The sequence below is a fragment of the Hakea prostrata genome, chromosome 5 (genome assembly GCF_041222555.1).
Source record: "Hakea prostrata isolate BN-2017 chromosome 5, UWA_Hpros_2, whole genome shotgun sequence".
Taxonomy (NCBI): Eukaryota; Viridiplantae; Streptophyta; class Magnoliopsida; order Proteales; family Proteaceae; genus Hakea; species Hakea prostrata.
In genome coordinates, this window is record NC_142604.1 from 13,129,414 (window position 1) to 13,151,088 (window position 21,675).

General features: G+C 37.5%; 1 protein-coding gene and 1 non-coding gene across 2 annotated transcripts; one reads left to right on the forward strand and one right to left on the reverse strand.

Moving 5' to 3' along the window:
• The first annotated feature begins 9,145 nt into the window (after window positions 1-9,145).
• On the forward strand, window positions 9,146-9,252 carry LOC149015256 (small nucleolar RNA R71). The gene has a single exon (XR_016173797.1). It is a non-coding gene; the product is annotated as a small nucleolar RNA R71 (small nucleolar RNA).
• Window positions 9,253-12,833: 3,581 nt separating this feature from the next.
• LOC149015257 (tetrahydroberberine oxidase-like) lies at window positions 12,834-14,514 on the reverse strand. The gene has a single exon (XM_089156203.1). The coding sequence runs from the start codon at window positions 14,512-14,514 to the stop codon at window positions 12,901-12,903; it is 1,614 nt and encodes a 537-aa protein (XP_089012329.1). The 3' UTR covers window positions 12,834-12,900.
• Window positions 14,515-21,675: the final 7,161 nt, after the last annotated feature.

Sequence of the window (21,675 nt, forward strand, 5' to 3'; positions counted from 1 at the left end):
AAGACAACGACCGCTTTTAAAACTCCCGCCGGTGTTCGGAATCAACAATCGAGTTGATTCAAAATTGCGATCAAGATTGAAAGCGTTTGAAAATTTGAACTCACGAATCCGAAATAGGCGTTCGGAAACCGTCGCTTGGATGGCGTCGCCCGACGGATCACCGCAACGGAGACATGTGGCCTTACACTCCACGCTCGAGGAAAAGTGACCACCGCATTAAATGTGATATGACATTTAATGAAGCACGCAGAGATCATCGCTTGACGCGAACCCGCTAAAACCAAACCCTCGGGATCAACCGCGCTTGGTCCGGGGGGCTCGTGATATGGAGAGTTTATGATCGCCGGGTTCCACCTGGTCCGCCCTTGACCCCGGTCGAGCGGAGAAACGTCGCTCCCGAGTGACCGATCCGGAAGTGGCTTGCTGAAGAAGAAAGATTATTCTCCGCGTGCCCTAATCTTACTTATGGATTAGGGTAATCACCCCGATGACAAGCAGACTCAACCGCGGCTGCGGATAATCATCATCAAAGGGATAACTATCGCATAACCTCGGTTATCTCAGGAGTCCTCTACTAGCCCAAACTAGTAGAAGTCTATCGCTCAACGGGTCTTATTGATAAGATCCAACGACTACCCGAAGAAGGCTCGAGTGCATCCAACAAAGGAGATTCGAAGGTACACTCTATATAAACCTCACTACTATACATGGTGAGGGACGGATCAATTGATCAAGGAGAATACCATCTGAGACTCAGGTTCAGATACATACTGATAGACCTCAACTATCAGCGTCCTGCTATCTAGATCACCTTTCCCGTTCCGCATTCATTAGCTCCGACTTCTAGCAAAGCCGTTTGTGATTAAGTTCATCACCGACTTAGCCTTCGGAGGTGGACTCCCGACCCCAGCGGTCGGGCAACATCTGACGCTTTTGTTTTGCAGGACATTACGTGGAGATCCAAGGGCTGAGCAGATTTTGGACGCATCAAAGAGGCAAATTTCTGATTTGGCATCAAATGTGATAAAGCTATATCTATCAAGTGTGATAACATGAGTGCTATCAATATCTCCAAGAATCCAGTGCAACATTCTAGGACCAAGCATATTGATATAAGATATCACTTTTTGAAAGAAAAAGTGATAAAAGGTGAAGTGAGCTTGGAGTTTGTTCCCACAAAAAATCAAGTGGCTGATATCTTCACAAAACCACTATCCAAACATAGTTTTGAGAGATTAAGAGTAAAACTTGGGGTTGTGGCTCCAAGGGGGAGTAAGTGAGAAAATCCATAGAACATCATCTCTCCATAGGATAGGAAGGTGTGGTGGGCACTCTTATGGAAGAGTCTATGTAGGGGGAGCTCTATGGTAGGGGGAGCACAAAGCACCCTTTGTACTTGTTGTCAAAGGAGAAGAGAAAAGAGAAAAGGAGGTTGAGTTGCCAATAATCCCAAAGGGGGAGATTGTTGTTCCATTGGCCTAAAATGAAGGTGTTGTCATTGTTGGCAACTTAAATGGGCTTTGATATGGTACAGCAACACACAAAAAGGTTCCGAGAGAAAGAATCCAATTCAAATAAAGAAAACTCAAGAATCCCGTTTTTGAGGATCTCTCAAGAATCCCGTTTTTGAGGGTCTCTGTCCAATTTTGATCAACCTCTTCATCGGATGGTCATCCAGTGTCTGATTGAGCCGATTTTTGGAGGAGAGCTTCACGACTTCTTGATCTTCAAATCCAACGGTGGGATTGTTCATTGGAGATCTCTAAGTTAGTCCGATTTGTACGTCAAAACACTCCTTGTTTAAGTCAGATAGGAACTCTGAGTTTGATTCAAACTCTGAGTTTAATTAATCTATAAAAGGAAAACAAACTCCAGCAGAAGAGTGAGGACGTTTTGAGGAGCTTGGGAAGAGCGTGGAGGTCGAACCAGAAGACGTTGGTTGGCTTTGGAGATCTGAAGCTTGAGAATAAGAAGTCTTTTTATTTTGCTGAACAAGAAAGAAAGTGAAAGAGAAGGAAGAAGAAGCAGCAAAAGAAAAGAAGGGAACATGGTTGTATGGTTTTTTTAAAGAGAGAAAATTGAAAAAGATTGAAAAGAGAAAAAAAAGAGTTGGAGAAAAAGAGAAACAAGTATTGTTACCATGCATCTTACACTAGTTGAGGTAACCCGTATTCACAAGTTATTGTCTATTATTTTCTAGGTTATGTTTAATGATGAAGAACCTAGATCATGAATGTAATTTGGGGAACTCGAATTATTGGTTTACATTGTGACCTAGCATGTTGGAGTTTGTCTAGGGGGTTGGGGTTGGTGCCCTTGTCTGAATTGCATTATAGACTATAGCAGGGATTGCTGTTCCTGGACTGTTGTAGCAGTCAAAATATCTAGGAGTGTATTGAGTAATATACGAAACCCTAGGTAGGGTATTACTCCGTGGATGTAGGCAATTTGGCCGAACCACGTAAACTCTGGTGCATTGCGTTTTTTGTTTATTTTTCTTTGTTGCACATATTGGAGTGCCTTGATTGCAGAGTGGTGGTACACTGTCTGGTAGACCCAGCTACATTGTGGTGTGTGGTGGATGTGTCCTTGTGCAGTTGATAGCTACGAGTGGTACACTGTCAGGTAGACCCAGCCACATTGTGGTGAATTTTTGAAGACACTGATTCACCCCCCCCTCTCAATGTCAATCTGGGAATAACAGAATGTTTTCAAGAAGAGAACAGTAAATTGTTCCCATGTAGTAATGCTATCCCTAGGTAAGCTATAAAGCCACTTTTTGCCTTGATCCTTTAATGCAAATGTAATGAACCGTAGTCTTACGGCATCATCAGTGAGTTGTTGTACCTTCATAAGGACACAAACCTCCTCAAACTCCCAAAGGAACAAATATGCATCTTGATCAGGTAACCCATGAAATTGGGGTAACATAGATAGATAATGAGATTTGAGCTCAAAATTATTACCCCTCACTTCAAGTAAACGTATACAAGAAGGTTGTGCAGATCAGGTTGGATAAAATCTATCCCTAAGACTCTTAGGTGGAGGTGGTGGAAGTAGACCTTCCATGGTCAAGTTAGACACTCGGACAATTCTATTTGTAGAATCACGAGTCCAGACACACATACACTAACCACTTAATGCAATTAATGGCTCTTATGAAAGAATGAGATTTTTTTAAAATAAAAATAAAAATAAATTAACTAAAGAATTAAAGAAAAGGAAATAACAAAAACGAAAAGAAATTAGTGAATTTCCCACCACAAAGATTGAAACAATGATTCCAAAGCTGCAAGGTTGCTGTATAACTAAGCGCTGTATAGGTTTGACAACAAGGGAATCCGTATAGTCTTCGGAGCCACCTACAATCAAATCCTGGGGATTCTGCAGTAGAGTGGAGACTACTATGCGTTTTTGTTTCTACTCAAGTTAAGAGTAATATCTTTGAATTTTTTTTTTTTAATTAAAACACTTCGATTTACCTAAGAATGAAAAAAAAATGGACTAATACCTCCTTGGCAACAGCGTCAAAAACTTGTTTATGAAATTTAAAAGTAACCGCAAGCGCACGGTATTGTGTAGCTAACGGGTCGATCTCAGGGAGATATGCCACTTAGAATTCAACTTCTTAATAGTAATGCAAGAGTGAAATGATTCTTTTGTTAAACTAATTAACTAAACTAACCGATCCTAATCCATACATCTAATGCTATCGAATTAAAATGAAAAATAAAGCAAACACAATCAATGCATAAATAAAAGACAAGAAAAAAATGCGAACAATAAAACTAAAAGGAACAGGGAAGTGATCCGAGTGTCAGCCCTGGATCGAGGGAAAGGGAGTATAATAATAATGACTTTGACCGTGGACCATTTGCCGTAACTTACAGTACACCGATCGGGGGAATGGATATTAGAGAAAAAGAAATTGCAGAAAGTAAATAACAGAAAGTAAATTGCAGAAAGTAAAATGGAAACCTTAACCAAAGAGAGGCACGACTGTAGGCATCTCTGATTAAGGACCCAAGGGAAGGGAGAACAATAAATAAATTCAAAAGTAAATTACAGAAAGTAAATAACAGAAAGTAAATTGCAGAAAGTAAAAAGGAAGTCTTAACCAAAGAGAGGCACAACTGTAGGCATATCTGATCAAGGATCTAGGGGATGGGAGAACAATAAGTAAATGTTGAAAGTAAATCCTAAATTAAGAATATGGAGGGGTAGATAGAAGCGGGAATGGAGGGAGGAGAGAAGATTAATAAAGAAGGTTACTTACTTGTGAATTGAACAAACGATTCGAATCTTAACCAACCCTAACAATCAGATATAGATCTAGAATGATCTAAATCTGCAATTGCTAGACCCAGAGAAAAACGAATCTAAAAACTTGAAACTTGAACTTGAATTGCATTACATAAAAAAATTAAACATAAACATTCAATCTAGAAATTAAAATCTCACAAATGCAAGCAAAGAAAACTAAAGAAAACCTAAATAAACTGAAGAGAGAAGAAAGAATGCTTATACTAAGCTCTAGAATACCTTCCCTTTTGATGGAGTATGCTCTCCTTTTATAAAGTTTACATGAGATATGAAGCACGGCTGAATTTGAATAAAACTCAGGGTTTCTATCTGATTCAGCCAATTAGGGTTTTGACGTACTAATTGCACCGACTTAGAGAGATCAGATGCATAATTCCACTGTTGGATTTGAGGTTTAAGTAATCATGAAGCTCTCCTCCAAAAATCAGCACGATCGGACATCAGATGACTGTTCGATGAAGGGTTTGATCGAAACTTGACAGAGGCATTCAATAAACGGAATTTTTCTTCTTTTTCTTTCTTTAATTAAATCAAAGATAGGAAATACGATATTGAGGTATGCAAGGACTCTTTTCCATTTGGACTCTCTCAATAATATCTCTGTAGATTTGATTTAAAATCTCAGCCGTATATCAAATTTGCCTTTTTATCTCTTCACTATATTGGAGTTCACCCATAATCACACATCTCTAGCCCATCATGCTCCAGATCAGGCCCATTTTTGCATTTGAGAATTTGAATGGACTTCTTGACGTGTAAAATAGCATGATTCAAGCCTAAAACTCCAAATATTTGCTTAAATCTTGAAAAGTCCTAAAATATGCAAAAACAACATAAAACCCAAGGTGACTCCACTCTTAGTGTATAAAATGCATGCTTTATGTCCTAAGATTTTACACATAAATGTGCTCATCATTAATGAAACATGATTTCTACTAAACCAGGATGTTTGCGGTCTAAATGTGTTTGAAAGGTAAAAATAAAGTGAACATCACTGCGGAGATTTCGTTGAGATTTGTGGAACAACATATATGTAACACCCACACTGTTAAGAGTTGGTCAAGGGTGTTTATATTGATAATTTTCTAAGTTTAGGATGCTGCTGATTTTATAGTAAATAGAAGTTACCTTCTTTTGACATCATTGAATGAAATTAGGTTATAATCTTCTGTAACCAATATCAAAAATCTGAATGCACTCAATAGGGTGGAAATGATTACACTAAACTATATTCTTCTTGGAGGGAAGTGTTGTTTCAAGAATTGGTGCAATGCACCAAGATGGCAGTAGTATTTTTCCACATGTTCTATGGAAATAATCCCATCAAGTACTTTAAGATGATGCCAAAATTGGATCAGGCAGGGAAAGTAACCCCCTTCAAGTGAATTGACAAGTGTAACATCCTAGGTACTCTTGTTGACTTAAAAGACATCATTTTTCACCTAATCCCTAATTATAGTGGAGTTGAATAGAATATTGTATCTGATTTTCCACACCACAAATAAGTATGGACCTACTTTTGAGATTTTACAAGTTAATCTGAAACATAACACTGCTCTCTCTTGTCTCTGTGGTAAACCCCTAGGTTACCCTAGTGAACAAGTTGTGTCTCGTGAGTGTTTGCAGAGAATATACACACAAAATTCTTAAGTGCTTTTCTAATTATTCTGGCAGTAGTAAGAGTAAAAAGATAGATTCCAAGACAAAGACACTCCACTAAAGATTAAAGGGAATATAGGCACCCCCACACTTAAGCTCTTTACACCCTCTCTTGAGTCTAGCTCTAGGCAAAAAGTTCAATCGAGAAGTCTCCTCTTATCTTCAGTCTACCAGTTCACCCTCAGATAAGACTAAACTAGGTACCAAATAAGACCAAGAACTCAAGATCTAAGCAATATTGACTTTCTTAGACATTTCACCTTTATAAGCTCATTAATTCACTTCTTTCTTTAATACTCACAGTTCTAGTCTGTGCAATGTCTTGCCTCTTAAGCTTTCTAGATGGCCTATGTAACGAGTGTTGCGTCAGCTGCTCTCAAGTGAGATGGCCTTAAGGGACTAGGTGTAGAATACCCCTCGAACTCAGTTACTCATGCCAACTAGGCTACAGGCCAAGACTGGACCAAAGGCACCCCAACTGTTTGACGCGAGGCCCGATGTTGGTGACACCGAGACCCGGTTACTAAGAAGGAGGTCTAACCTTTAAACTTCAACATATTCTTTTCTTTTCTTTTCTTTTCTTTTCTTTTCTTTTCTTTTTCACATTATACTTCAATTCACTTCACATTCAAATAGTCTAAAATCGGTTTCAACTTGTCACCATAAGCACAAGGCAATACAAGATAACTAGATGTTCAAACCTTTTGGACTACCTTGAGTTCCTATTTTTCGATTAAACCTCAGTCTCAAAATGTAAAACCCAGTACTATTCTCTCAAGAGGGTGTTCATTACATCAGATGGGATTTCTAAGACACTTAAACTCTCATTTTGTATCGAAGCAAGGAATTAAAACATTTATCTTACCAAAGCCAGAAAAAAAAATTGAGCACTTTTTATTTCTTTGACAATGCTCCACCAACTATCAACAAGTCTTACTCGAGTTGACACCCCCCCCCCCACACACTTAAATTATGCAATGACCCCAGTGCATGCAAGATATATAAAAAATGATAGAAGCAAATAGAGGAAAGAGTGTACCCGATGTTTGAAATCATGATAGAGCACGCAACAGTAAAACCTAACAATAAACAAAGAAAAGAAAAGAAAAGGAACAAGAAATAACATCTAAACAAATGGGTTGCCTCCCATAAAGCGCTAAGTTTAGAGTCTTCATCCAGACTCAGTGAGATGCAGCCAATGGAGGTGGAAGCTCAAATCTAAATGTGAATGGTGACTGCTCCAAAGAAGTGGAAAAGTCCAGCAATGTGTTGACTTCCTCAATATTTAGGTTAGATTCCCCAAATGGCAAGTAATGTTGTAGGGGATCATCAATAAGTATGTTTGGAATATAATCAACCTCTACCTCATCAACAAAGCTAATCGCAAAGCACTCTTCATCCCTATTTGGGCTTAATGATGCATTGAAGATGTTGACTCTAAGTTTCTTATTGCCAAATGATATGTCCATGACACCCGATCTACAATTGATGCAAGCATTCGCAGTGGCTAAAAAGGACCGTTCAAGAATGACTGGTGGTAACTTATTGGTAGTTGTATTGTTTATATCTAGGATCAAAAAATCAATAGGAAAATATAGATCCTCAACCTTTACCAAAACGTTTTCAAGTAGCCCACAGGGTCGTTTGATTGAGCGGTCTGCCAATTGTAGAATCACAGCAATGGATTTCAAATCTCCTAGACCAAACATATCATAAACTGAACTGGGTAAAATATTCACACTGGCTCCCAAATCAAGCAATGCTTTATTTATGGATAAATCTCCAATGACACATGAAATTAAAGGTGTACTTAGATCTTTAAGTTTAGGGGGCAGTTGGTTGGAAATTACCGAGCTGACTTGTTCAGTTAGGTGCACAGTTTTAGGTGTTTGAGTCTTCAACTTACGCTTTTGGGTGCACAAATCTTTTAAAAACTTAGCATAAGCTGGGACTTGCTTGATAGCATCTAATAGTGGGAGATTGATACGAACTTGTTGGAATAAATCAATCATCTCTTGCATCTTACCATTCTTTCTAGAATCTGGAATTGAGGACTCAAGAGCTTAAGGGAAGGGGGCTTTGGGAGTGTAAGATTTAGGAGTAGGACCCTCTACAATCAGAATGTGCAACCCCTTACAAGGAAATTGATGAGAAATACTCACAGGTGGTGTTTCAATACTAGGTTTGTGTGCATCATTTCCAGTCTCATAGGTCAAATCAACCTCCTCTCGACTCTCAAGATCAATGGGCAATGGCTTGGGAGTAGGCAAAGGTGCATAATATTCCTTTCCACTACATGTCACAATAGAGACTGCTTGGACTTGTTCTTTCCTAGACCCAATTTGATGATTAGGGTTACCTATTGGTTGACTAGGTAACTGACCAACCTCCCTCCTATTTATGGCATCAGCTAATTGACCAAGTTGGATTTCCAATTTGTTAATGGACTAAGAATGGGAATGCAACAATTGAGTGTTTTGCTCTAATCCACTAAGTGCTTTTAGTACCTTAGCCTCAAATGATGAATTATGTGAGAGCTGTGGAGATGATGGTTGCTCATTCCTATATGCATTTTGGTGCATATTAAATGGAGGGTGGCCTATAAGGTATTTGATTAGAGGGATTGGGCATTGATTTTCGCAATGAAAAATTGGGGTGGTTTCGCCATCCTGGGTTGTAGGTATTGGAATATGGATCATTGCCCAATTTAGAAACTCCTTGGGGCGAATGTGCATGCTCCTTAACAAACTCAGGGTATTGTGTAGCCAAACAGCAATTAGTGACATGATGGGATAGGCTAGAACATAGAACACATGCTTCAATTTGATTAGGTGGAGAGAAACTTGTAGGAAGTGGAGATGGGGTTTGTTTTCCTAATGACAAGAGATGGTCCAATTTCTTTGATAGCAAGTCAACCTTAGTGCTCATCTCAATGGTAGGAATAATCTCATAGAGACCGCTCCTCTTTAGTTGCCCAATGGATAGAATCTCAGTCATAGCTGCTGAAGCATGGTGTTGGGAGTTTTCACCAAGGGTCTCAAAAAGTTCCCATGCTTCATTCTCATTCTTGTGCATGAAAGTCCAACCACAAGAAGAATCAACCATTTGCCTTTGTTGGTCTCTAAGGCCATCATAAAAGCATTGAACCAATTGCCATTTAGGAATAGCATGTTGGGGGCACTTTCTAAGTAATTCTTTTAGTCTTTCTCAGGCCTCATGAAATTGTTCTCTTTCTTGTTGGGAGAAACTCGTTATCGCTCTCCTAATGCTATTAATACAGCCAATGGGGAAGAACTTTTTTAAGGAACTCCTGTTGCGTTTCTGCCCAAGTAGAAATTTTAACATTGTCCAAAAAATGAAGCCAATGCTTAGCTTTATCTTTAAGGGAGAATGGGAAAAGAAGTAACCTTAAAGCATCAACTGAGAGGTTTTGAATTTTAATCGTGAAGAACACCTCTAAAAACTCATCTAAGTGCTTATAAGGCTCTTCATTGGCAAGTCCATAAAAAGATGGTAGCATTTGAATCACACTAGATTTGATCTTATATTGAGCCGCCTCTATATCAGGCAACTTAATACAAGAAACCGGAGTATATATCGTAGGAATGAAATGCTCACTCAAGGGCCTCATTGGAGGCTCATAGTTTGCCATGGTTCTTTGCCTTCTAAGGTTGGCCAAGTTCTCTTCCAACTCTAAGTCAAGTGAGGTCAACTCAAGGTTTAGGGATCGATGACCATGCATACACACAGAAGAAGAAGAAAAAAAAAGCTAAATAAGTAAAATTAAAAGAAAATATCTATAGCAAAAGGGAGAGTTTAGGACGTACCTGAAGCACAATCCAGGTAGTCTTTCGAAAAAAAGTTACACATGTGGGATCTGAGGGATGGGGATTTTTTTTAAATTAACCTAAACAACCCAATCTAAAGCAAATATTACAATTGAAAAGTCCTAAATACATTATATTTAAGAAATAAAATATAACAATCTAAACTAATTATCGAATCGCTACTCTTGCAGTTACTTACAAAAAAAAAGAGAAAAATAAATTAGTTAAATAATAAAAATAATAAAAAAATTAGAATTAAAAACTCTAAAATTTATGCCTAATTGACAAAAATCAATCCTAGAAACCATGCTTTGGTTCTCCGGCAACGGCGCCAAAATTTGATCGTGTCGCTAACCAATCAAAACAAAATCCTATACTAATCTAGTAAGCAGAAAGTACGGGGTCGAACTACGGGGAACTAAAAGGCTAAGTTACTAAGATTGAATTCAACAAAACTAAATTTAAACTAAAACTACTAATTAATGCAAAAAGGTTAACTATGAATATGTGAAGAAGAAAAAGAAAGAAAAAAAACTAAATAAGTAAAATTAAAAGAAAATAACTATAGCAAAAGGGAGAGTTTAGGACGTACCTGAAGCGCAATTCAGGTGGTCTTTCGAACAAAAGTTACACATGTGGGATCTGAGGGATGGAGATTTTTTTAAAATTAACCTAAACAACTCAATCTAATGCAAATATTATAATTGAAAAGTCCTAAATACATTATATTTAAGAAATAAAAGATAACAACCTAAACTAATTATCGAATCGCTACTCTTGCAATTACATACAAAACAAAAGAAGAAAAAAAATTAGTTAAAAAATAAAAAAATAAAAAAATTAGAAATTGAAAACTCTAAAATTACTCTAAAATTTATGCCTAATTGACAAAAATCAGTCCTAGAAACCACGCTTTGGTTCCTCGGCAACGGCGCCAAAATTTGATCGTGTCGCTAACCAAATAAAATAAAATCCTATACTAATCTAGTAAACAGAAAGTACGGGGTCGAACTACGGGGAACTAAAAGGCTAAGTTACTAAGATTGAATTCAACAAAACTAAATTTAAACTAAATCTACTAATTAATGCAAAAAGGTAAACTATGAATATGTGAAGATCTTTGGGATTTCGAATCCCCAATGCTTTTCCCTAACTAATATAACTCTACACTTTCAATGTAAATTAGGGATGGTCTTCGTAGATATGCCCTATCTTCGCAAGACTACCGTCCTTCGTGGAAGCTTGGCACGCTTAGTTTGCTGAGCTATAGAACATCTTTGGCCAAACTCAAACACAATCAACTAGAAGATACAGAACAATCAAATTAATGAAATAAGCATGGTTCATCAAAGAAAAGGAACTAACTACTCATTATCACAAAGTTCATAAGAAAAATAAAGATGAAACATAGGGGGAGAGAGAGAGAGAGAGAGAGAGAGACTCCCACACACAATGAATCCCCCTCTTTACCCATAGATTTGACCTTTATTCTTTCGGAGTTTGGAAAAACTCAAAACTGGAATGTTGTAGATATTTTCAATATCGTTCTATAGCATCTTGAATCACCAAAATCAAAACTCATACGAGAGAGATAACCAAAATACTGAAGGTAGGTCTGTTTACCCGATTTTTAGATTTATTACCAATTTTGTTCCTTAGACCTCCACCTGTTTCCAATTTGACTAAGATCTTACTTTTCATGATTTCTTGGGCAGTAAGATTGAATGCCATGATTTAAAATCCACAAATATCTAAAATATTTGCCAAATTTACTCCATATTATCTCTAATAACTAAATCACCTTATTCCTGAAAAATACACAAAAATACTCTATTAGCTCTCTTTAATTAAATAAGTGTGGGATTTTAAATCAAATAAATAATGGTAAATACATGCTTATCAGATCCTCATTCCAAAACCCTCAACTCTCAGGCATTGGTGGCAGAGCTACAGATCACAATTTGCAAGTCATTTTTGCTTATGAACAGTGTACAGGGAAACAGGAGTCTTTGGTAGCAGAAGCTCAGGCAATCCACAAAGGCCTTCTACCGGCTCTCGATCTTCACATCTCCCATATTCATGTATAGAGTGATAATCAAACTCTAATGTCTTTCCTTAGATGCGCCCTACTTGGAAAATATCACACTTTATCTCAGACATCCTTCATCTAACAACCTCCTTTGATGCATGCATTTTCTCGCATATACATCGAGAGGCCAATTATGCAGCTGGCGAAATCGCCAAAGAAGTAGCCAAGATCCAAGATTGGTTTAATTATCATCATTCCCTACCCCCTTTTCTGTCTTGGGTTTTACTGTTTGATTATCTACGTTGTAAGTTGCTTTGTGGCTTCCTTTTAGATATATAACACTTCTCCATTTCTGACAAAAAAAAAAAACTCATCCCTTTTATTGATATGTGGTTAAAGTTGGTAGGTAAGTTAGAACTTGTAATACATTGCTATAAGTATAGAAGTCCATAAACGACATACACATGCGTATTCAGTTCACATCAAAAAATCCTTCCAAGTCGCCTTCTTTCACTTTTCTCCGACAACATCATTTTCTCATCTCTCGACAACATCATTTTCTTCATCTTGCCCCCCCCCCCCCTTCCTTGAGTAGTCATGTGTAAAAGGAGCGGGCATGCCTTGATACAATGGTCAATGGATCACTGATGTAATCTAACATCAAGTATCAAAACAGTCTCTTAGCTAAAATTGCTGCCTAAGTTGCATTGGAAAACTGTTACTTAACTAATCAATGCTTGTGAGGATGCAGGTTCCATGAGGCTTAGACAACAATCCCTTCCCCAGTAGACATGTAATCAACGGAATACCATCTACACTGTTAACAACTAGGCCATTCCCTTCTCACTAGGTTGGACCCGGTTCAACTATTGACAAACCCTTACTGAACCAATTCCTAAATCACATAAAGTAACTGCCAACACATACTCACATTTATTACAACGCACATTTAAAAAAAATATATAAATATAGAAGTACTAAACTACCCTATCTAAACATGTTCATGACCCCTTCGATGACTTTATTCCATTTTTTCTTTCCTACTATTACTAAGGGACCTTATTAATTAATAAGGCCACCCTCTACATGTATGTTCAATGGTGGAATGCTCTGCTCATTTCTGAAGAAATTGCCTGGATCAGTCATGCTCTTGACATGCACCAAGCGATTGAAGTTGTTCTTGAAATACTTAGAACCCCAAGCCCTAGCATTAGAATAGCTTGTTTGTCCAACAACATTCTTGCCCAGATCAAGATCCCTATAATTGAGGTATGAAGCTCTTGGGTTTTTGGAAGCATAAGGAGCCATGAAGTCATACAGCTTTCTAACCCAAGCTATATGTTTTTCAGCTTGTGGGTTTTCTTGTTCTGTCCATCTTGCAACGTATTGAATGCTGTATATGTTTCCAGCCCTGTGTGGGAAAGGAATTGCAGATTCTGAAATGTTATTCATTCTTCCACCAAAAGGAAGGAAGAACATCAAGAATATATCTCCTGCTAGTAGTGTTTTCCATAGAGCTTCCAATCCACTTTCTGGTATTGGCTCCCTGACGAAGTCCGATTTGGCCTTGAAGTAGCCTTTGAATTGTGGTGTTCTGTCAAGTAACGTCTCGATTGGTTCGCCATTGGTGTAGCCCCCGAAATAAAGTACAGATTGGATCCAAGACATCTCCTTCATGTCCTTGCTTGTAACACCCAATTCTGGGAAGCTTTTGGTGATCAATGGAAGGTATTGTTTGGCACTACCAAGGAACAGAGAATTGAATGCTACCAGTATTGTTTTGTTCCCATTCTTATTGGTAGTAGGAAGAATGGAAACTCTGATGAAGACTTCTTCTGGTAGCTTATCAATAACTTGTTGATATTTATAGAGAACCTGGGTAGCACCATCTTCTATTGTTTTTGAAACACCAAAAACAGTGACAGTAGATGGAACAGGAACAAGACTAATCTGGTATGAGATTAGAACACCAAAGCTTGCAGCACCACCTCCTCTGATTGCCCAAAAGAGATCTTCCCCCATGGTTGCTCTGGTGAGGATTCTTCCCCTATAATCCACCATTCGAGCATCGATGATATGATCAGCAGCAATACCATATTTTCTCACCAGGGTACCAAACCCACCTCCACTGAAGTGTCCTCCAACACCTATGGTAGGACAAAGTCCTGCTGAGAAACCAAGATTCTTATTTTTCTGTGCAATTGTATAATAGACTTCACCAAGAAGTGCACCAGACTGAACCCATGCAGTGTTATCCTCTGTACTGACATTGATTGCTCTTAGATTCCTCATGTCAAGCATAACAAATGGAGCATCTGCCACGTACGAAAGGCCTTCGTAATCGTGTCCACCGCTTCGAACTCGGAACTGTAAACCATATCTTCTGGAGCAATAAACAGTTGCTTGGATGTGGGATTCCTCCTTGGCTGTAACAATGAGCAGAGGTTTTGATTTTGGAGAGGAATAGCATCTGAGGTTGTCAACCTTGGATTCTAAGATTTCTGAATAAGAAGAATTGGTTCTAGTGTAGATTGGAACATAGGATTGAGAATGGGCGGAGAGGCATTTGAGAAAGTTGCTTGATTGGTCTGGGTGTGAAACTGCAACTACAGAGGAAATCAAAAACAGAAACGCAGAAAGTACAGAAGATAGAGCAGAGAGTGGTGACTTAATCATCCTTGCTGACCTTCCTCGATCTGTTTCTAATGAGAAGGATTTGCTTCTTATAAATAGATCTACCTTGAGTTCTGGGGATTGTTCTTCTCTTCGTTCAAGTCATGGTTGATTTTCTTTCAACAAAATATTAATGTTGGGTCCCATTAGGGGAAGCTATCTTGGGGTTCAAATTGAGTGAGAGTAATTAATGGACAACTAAATCCCCAAACAGTATCTAAACTAACGTGGAGTACAATATGGATGTGGTGGCTGTACCAATTCTATATTGTGGTCTGAAATAAACTTCAAATACCTGTGGGCTGTGGCTTGTGAGTGGCTCTCCTTTTATGTGCTCAAACAGAAATTTTCTAATGAAAGTGGTCAGTTTGATAAGTTTGGTTTGTTATGTGTGCTTTGGGTTGTTAATGAAACATGATTTCTACTAAACCAGGATGTTTGCGGTCTAAATGTGTTTGAAAGGTAAAAATAAAGTGAACATCACTGCAGAGATTTCGTTGAGATTTGTGGAACAACATATATGTAACACCCACACTGTTAAGAGTTGGTCAAGGGTGTTTATATTGATAATTTTCTAAGTTTAGGGTTCTGCTGATTTTATAGTAAATAGAAGTTACCTTGTTTTAATATCATTGAATGAAATTAATTAGCTTTAAATGTTATAATCTTCTGTAACCAATATCAAAAATCTGAATGCACTCAGTAGGGTGGAAATGATTACACTAAACTATATTCTTCTTGGAGGGAAGTGTTGTTTCAAAAATTGGTGCAATGCACCAAGATGGCAGTAGTATTTTTCCACATGTTTTATGGAAATAATCCCATCATAGTATTTTAAGATGATGCCAAAATTGGATCAGGCAGGGAAAGTAACCCCCTTCAAGTGAATTGACAAGTGTAACACCCTAGGTACTCTTGTTGACTGAAAAGACATCTTTTTTCACCTAATCCCTAATTATAGTGGAGTTGAATATAATATTGTATCTGATTTTCCACACCACAAATAAGTAAGGACCTACTTCTGAGATTTTACAAGTTAATCTGAAACACAACACTGCTCTCTCCTGTCTCTGTGGTAAGAAAATTCGAGAGGTGGTGTTCTAATTATCTGGACTCCTGATGAAGCTCTTATTGAATATTAAAAAAAATTTACAACAGTAACAAGAACATATTTCAATTAATGGATTTGGCTAGCATGGGTGAAAGTTTGGTCTTGGTGGCTCTAACTCATCTTAAACTCGAATAAGGTATGTGCTCAAGATTATGGTCATGAGAGAGGGTCATAGTTGAAATATTTTGGCTATGAATTAGGGCAAATAACAGCCTGAGCTTAACGTTGGCTTCGCGAGACCCATTCCGACCCATCATTGATTATTTTGCACTGATTATGGCCATGAGTTTAACCAGGATTCTGATTTTGATTTCGACTTAATTCCAATCTAGATTTTAACCCTATTAAGCCTAATGTTGACTCTCATACTGACCTTGATCCAAGTTCTAATTTTGACCGTAACTTGTTTCAACCCTATGTAAGCACTTCTTGTTATTATGGGAAAATTTTAAAGATGCCACAAAATAAATAGCGAAAGCACAAACACGCCAATAATATATCAAATTAGCAAAGACACCCCAAAATGCCTTTTAAATTTGTGCATGTTATAAATAATATTTATTTATTGATGCCCATCACCCCAAAGAGATTGTACTTCCAATTGAAGATCTCAAATTCTTCAGGATGCAATCTTGGTGATTCACATTTTCATATTATTGAAGATCAATCCAATCTCATTACACAATGTTGGCAGTCAATATTTCCATTCTATGTACCTTCTAGCTTGGGTAGCAATCTATCATTCCATATCAAGATTATCTTATTGTGTGTGAGAATGATATACTGTATTTCTTTGTAGACTCTGATATTACCATATCAGAAAAGATGTTAGTTACATTATAAATATGTAATGACTAACTCAATAGGAGGGCTAAACTGATCTTGTCTTTCTTCTTTGTATATTATATTTTCTCTTTATTCTATAACACATTATCAGCACGATTCCGCTCGAAGTAATTGTGAACGACTCCGCTCAAAGTATTGTGTTTTGAAAAGAAAGACAACAGACTATGTATCATTATGTTTTCTATTCCAAAGTGAAAAGAATGATCAACCTCCTCGCGCGTTTTTGTAAACAATGGAGTTTACCTTCTCCATCTTGAAATGTAAGTGCATAATGATAAAAAAAAATTTTTTAAAAAAAAGGGTATGTATTTTATTGATTATAAGAATCAAATAATATATTAGGTTTCCTTAACAATTGTGGTTTGTTATTGATCAATCTAAAAATAATTATTTTATTTATTGTATATAGTGGTTGTTAGTCTTGCACCACAAATATTGTTAAATGCACATGAAGTTGCAAGATTTGAAACTTTAAAAGAGTACAGTTCTGCATATGCACTTGAAGTTGCAAGATTTGAAAACTGTAAATGAGTACAGTTCTACAGATGCACATGAAGTTGTAAGATTTGAAACTGTAAATGAATATAGTTCTACAGATGCACATGAAGTTGCAAGATTTGAAACTGTAAATAAATACAGTGCTGCAGTTTTTGAAATTAATTCTCTATTGAAATTATGTGGAGAAAATATTGATGAAAATGTGCAAGTAAATTTTCAAGCTTCAGATTTGTTGTTACAATAGCAATATTGTAAAAGGAGTTTTAAGAAATTCTCTGAATGATATCATGCATATTTGTGACTGAGTAAAATAATGGACTATTAAAGAAAAGTCATGAAGCTCATATTATTACTACTACTCCATTCCCTGAAGTGAAGCAATTCTTGATATGCCTAAAAGAAGGCAAAATATAATTATGGTCATGACTGTGGAAGTGGAAGAGGCAAAAGACGAAAATATTACCGTTCTTATGATGAAAATAAAAAAGAGAATAATAAGGATTCTCAATATAATTCTTCAAGGAGTAAAGATAATATATGTCATCGATGTGGTATGAAATGTTATTGGGCACGCATTTGTCATACTCCACAATATTTTATTAAGTTTTGTCAAACTTCAATTAAAGAAATGAAGATAGTGTGGAGATGAATATGACTTTTCAAAGCAATGATATTGAAGCAAATTTTTGCCCATAATGCGGATGATTTTGATGACCTTACAGATACTACACATGTAACAACCCCCATATTTCTAACCCGAGATCCGTATTTCAGGTCCGAGAACCCGAAGGTCTAGTCGGGTGAACTTGTGGAGTGTCAAGATTGAAGTCCATGATCCATACCCTGTCCTTTATCTGAAGAGCCTGCCTTGGTTGGATTTTGGAATTCTGAAAGTCAGGTGTTGTTCGGAGATGTCTGGAATGAAGGTAAGATCTCCCCCATCTCTTCTTTAGGGCTAGGTTGGCCTTGGGTATCAACCCCCTAGCAAAAGCACCCTTGTATGGCAAATTACATGGGGGCGGTTGCTAGTGGCGGTCGATCAAACCAAGCGACCGCCTAGAGCGACCGCCGGGTCTGTTTTCGGGGATTTTGCCCTATTTCGTCCCCTGACTTCTATAAAAGGCAACCCTCGTCTAATTAACGAATACTTTATTCGTGGTTGCTAAAATTGGAGGTTAGACGGCTGCGGGGAAGTTCCGAAAGAGACTCTGGAGTGCTGGCAGTGACTTGGAGATCAGTCCTTTCCTTCTCTGACTCTCTGGCGTGAGGTAATGAATTAATCCTTCGTTCTTTACTCTCTGTCCATTAAATTAGTGTTAACCCATCCCCTCGTCTTTATGATTACCTCCTTGGATATTTTTAACTCTCTTTTTAATCTACTTGAGATAAATTAATCGTAAACAAAACCTTATTTTCGTGAGAAGGTTAATCCAGTCAAGGGAAGAGTTATGGGTAATCTATTGATGGTAATGGTTAGTTTTCCCTCACCCTTTTGGCTTAGGGAGTGTTAGATTCAAGACTTAGGTCAAGATTACTCGAAATCCGGATTGAAAATGAGTAATCAGAGGCCTGAGTTTCGGATTGAAACTCACTGTTTTTGGGGTGGTCACTAGTGGCGGTCGCTCAACTTAAGCGACCGGCCCAAGCGACCAGCTGGTAAACAGAGACCAAATGGTTTTTGGTTCTGATTCAAATTGATTCATTTAACTTATATGTTACTGTAACCCTGTATATAGGTAACCACTGTTTGAAAGAAAAGTCATATAATTGTTATTGGGTTTCATTTTACGAACAATCTTATTATATGCAGGTAAGGACAATTCATCCTATCTCTTAAATAGACTTATAATATGTTAACCTAGTGTATATTTGAAATCATATTTCTGTATATGTGCTGCTGTTTATATGTCTTATTTAGAAATCATATTACTTTACTGTTGTTTGTCTTAATTATATACATATTGTGTTGATGATGGATGTTATGCATTGATGGTAGTTGGTATATGGTTCTGATGGATGAGGTATCTATTTTGGGATATCTTAGCTAGGGATATCAGAAGATTGTGGAATGGGACACATGCCTGCTGATGTCTCCAGACTTGTCTTTACTATTTGATGGCATTAATTAGGTAGAGTCTAGAATTGCATGGTTAGGTACCCCACATGCTACTACCCTTTCGGTAGGGGGATTGAAACCGAGTGACCCGTGATGACAGTGATGTGACATTGTGGTCCACTGCTAGTCATATAAATGGTAGGGTTGCATATGTTAGGGTAGGGCTGATGGATGTCCAAGGATCGGACCGGGTGTCATGAGGAATCATGAGAGCATCCACCCCAATAATATGTGAATGACCATAGGGTTTAGGAGTGGAGTCCAACAACGGTAGCCAGTCCGTGAGGATTCTCTCTCCTAGGTTGCGAAGGATACTGAACCGAGTTGGTTGGTGCCATAGGGGATGTATCTGGACTTCATGTAGACATGTAACCAATATGACCTTGCATTGGATTAGAACCCCGACATGCGCCAGTACTCATTACCAATGGTCGTGGTAAAAGAGTGTTGACTTAACCCCCAGCCATGGAATTGAGAGCCAGGTAGGGGTGTCAACGGTACGGTTTGGAGCGGTTTCGGGCCGGGCCTAACGGTTTCGGGCTGAAAAACCCCCAGCCCAAACCAGCCCATTTAAAAGATAACGGTTTCGGTGCGGTTTCGGTTTGGTGCGGTTTGGGTTCGGGTTGACTAACGGTTTGGCCTAATGATTTGGATTCGATTTGGCTAATGATTTGAACTAAATTAAAAATCAATATTGAAATTTATTTTTATTTTTTCCTCAACTTCAAATCCTAGTTTCTCACCCACAAAACTACAAAAGATAGAAAATGAAGAATCCAAGTAGATCCAACGATAAGTGATGGCATTAGAAACCCTGATGCCTGATTTCACAAAAGTGAAAATGTGAAAGACTGAAAGTCTGAAACTGAAACAGCGCATTAACGATTAAGATTAAGACTTAATAGTTATCAATTAAGACTTTTAAATTTAAAAAAAAAATAAAACTAACTGAAATTTGAAAATTAAAAAGTTAACGATTAATATTAAGACTTAAGAGTTAAGAGTTATCAATTAAGACTTTTAAATTTTAAAATAATAAAACTAAATAAAATTTGAAAATTAAAAAGTTAACGATTAAGATTAAGACTTAAGACTTAAGACTTAAGAGTTATCAATTAAGACTTTTAAATTTTAAAGTAATAAAACTAAATGAAATTTGAAAATTAAAAAGTTAAAACTTAAAACTTAAATCGTTAAATGTGTTAACACTCAACTACTCAAACTCGAGTCTCAACGTCTCAAACACCGAAATTCATGGATCATTAATTACATTTAAACAATACCAAAAAAAAATTAATTACATTTAATATTTTAATTTTATTATGTAAAAAACTAACGGGCTGACGGGCTGGGCCGGGCCAGCCCGAAACCGTTCGGGCTGAGGACCCTCAGCCCAATTACGGCCCATTAAGGATCGGTTCGGGCCGGTTTGGGCTATAACAGGCCGGTTCGGTTCGGTTTTAACGGTTTGGGTTGAAAATTGACACCCCTAGAGCCAGGTGTGGACTTTCCCCTTTTTCCCAGGATCCCTACAGAGGTAGCCAGTCCTTGCCGGATCAGAGTGATGAGACTTACCTAGAGGAGGGCTGGTGTATAACTTAAAGCATGTCAACTATTAGAGACCTGCATAGTTAGAAATCATAGTATCATTCATATTTTGCATTCATTCATATTGTTTATGTATCTTGACATTGTTGGATAATTGATGGGATGTGTGATTATTTCTTACTGACTTCTCTAGAACTCACGTCTTTATTTTGTATTGTTTATTAGCCTGCACAGAAGAAGGAACTTTACAGGAAGATGGACTGATTTCCTATGAAGGAACCATCCCGTATGAAGAAGATGTGGCACCGTCAGTGGGAGATAGACATAGCATGTGCGGGAGCTCCTGTAGCTGCATGGAGTGCGCTTATCGCACCTATTGATGATCAAAGGAGGAGGGTGGTCAGGAAGTTTGCTCGGCGAATAGAGTTGAATTGGAGAACACCTTACCTTGAGATCCATGAAAAAAAAAATTTAGATTTAGAAAAGGAAACTGGGAAGAAATTGATATAACCTTTTTGTTTACTTCCGTTGAAACCTTTATCCATTTTATTAATTATTTATTTCTTTTATTTATTGACATTGGAGTATTTTGGACTTCTGTAATTCATTTAATTCAGATATTGAATAGTCTTTGCTCTTGATTATCTTATTTGTCTTAAATATTGTTGATAGACTAAAACCTTGGATCTTGTGATGGATCGCACCCACGGGTTGTCGGCGGGTAACCGAGACCGACGGGTGGGGTGTGACAGAGTGGTATCAGAGCCTTGGTTTTATGAAGTCAATAATATTTAATATAAGTGTTAGATGAGCAATCTGAGTCATAGATCCAGAAGTGATTCAAAAGAATTAGAGTGAATAATAGAACATCTTTCGTTAGAAACAAATTGAGAAAGTGAATTATCTTTTGTATAACTTACAATAAGTCAAGTGAAATACATTCTCACATTGTAATTATCAAGAAAGTGCATAAGGGACAATAATACAAGTGCAACAAACATAACTGTATTTCATTAATAAGATAAAGCTTTACATAATTTGGAGC

What these genes read in the sequence shown, in the direction of transcription:
- LOC149015257 (XM_089156203.1), bottom strand. Translation starts at nt 14,514, where the DNA reads ATGATTAAGTCACCACTCTCTGCTCTATCTTCTGTACTTTCTGCGTTT.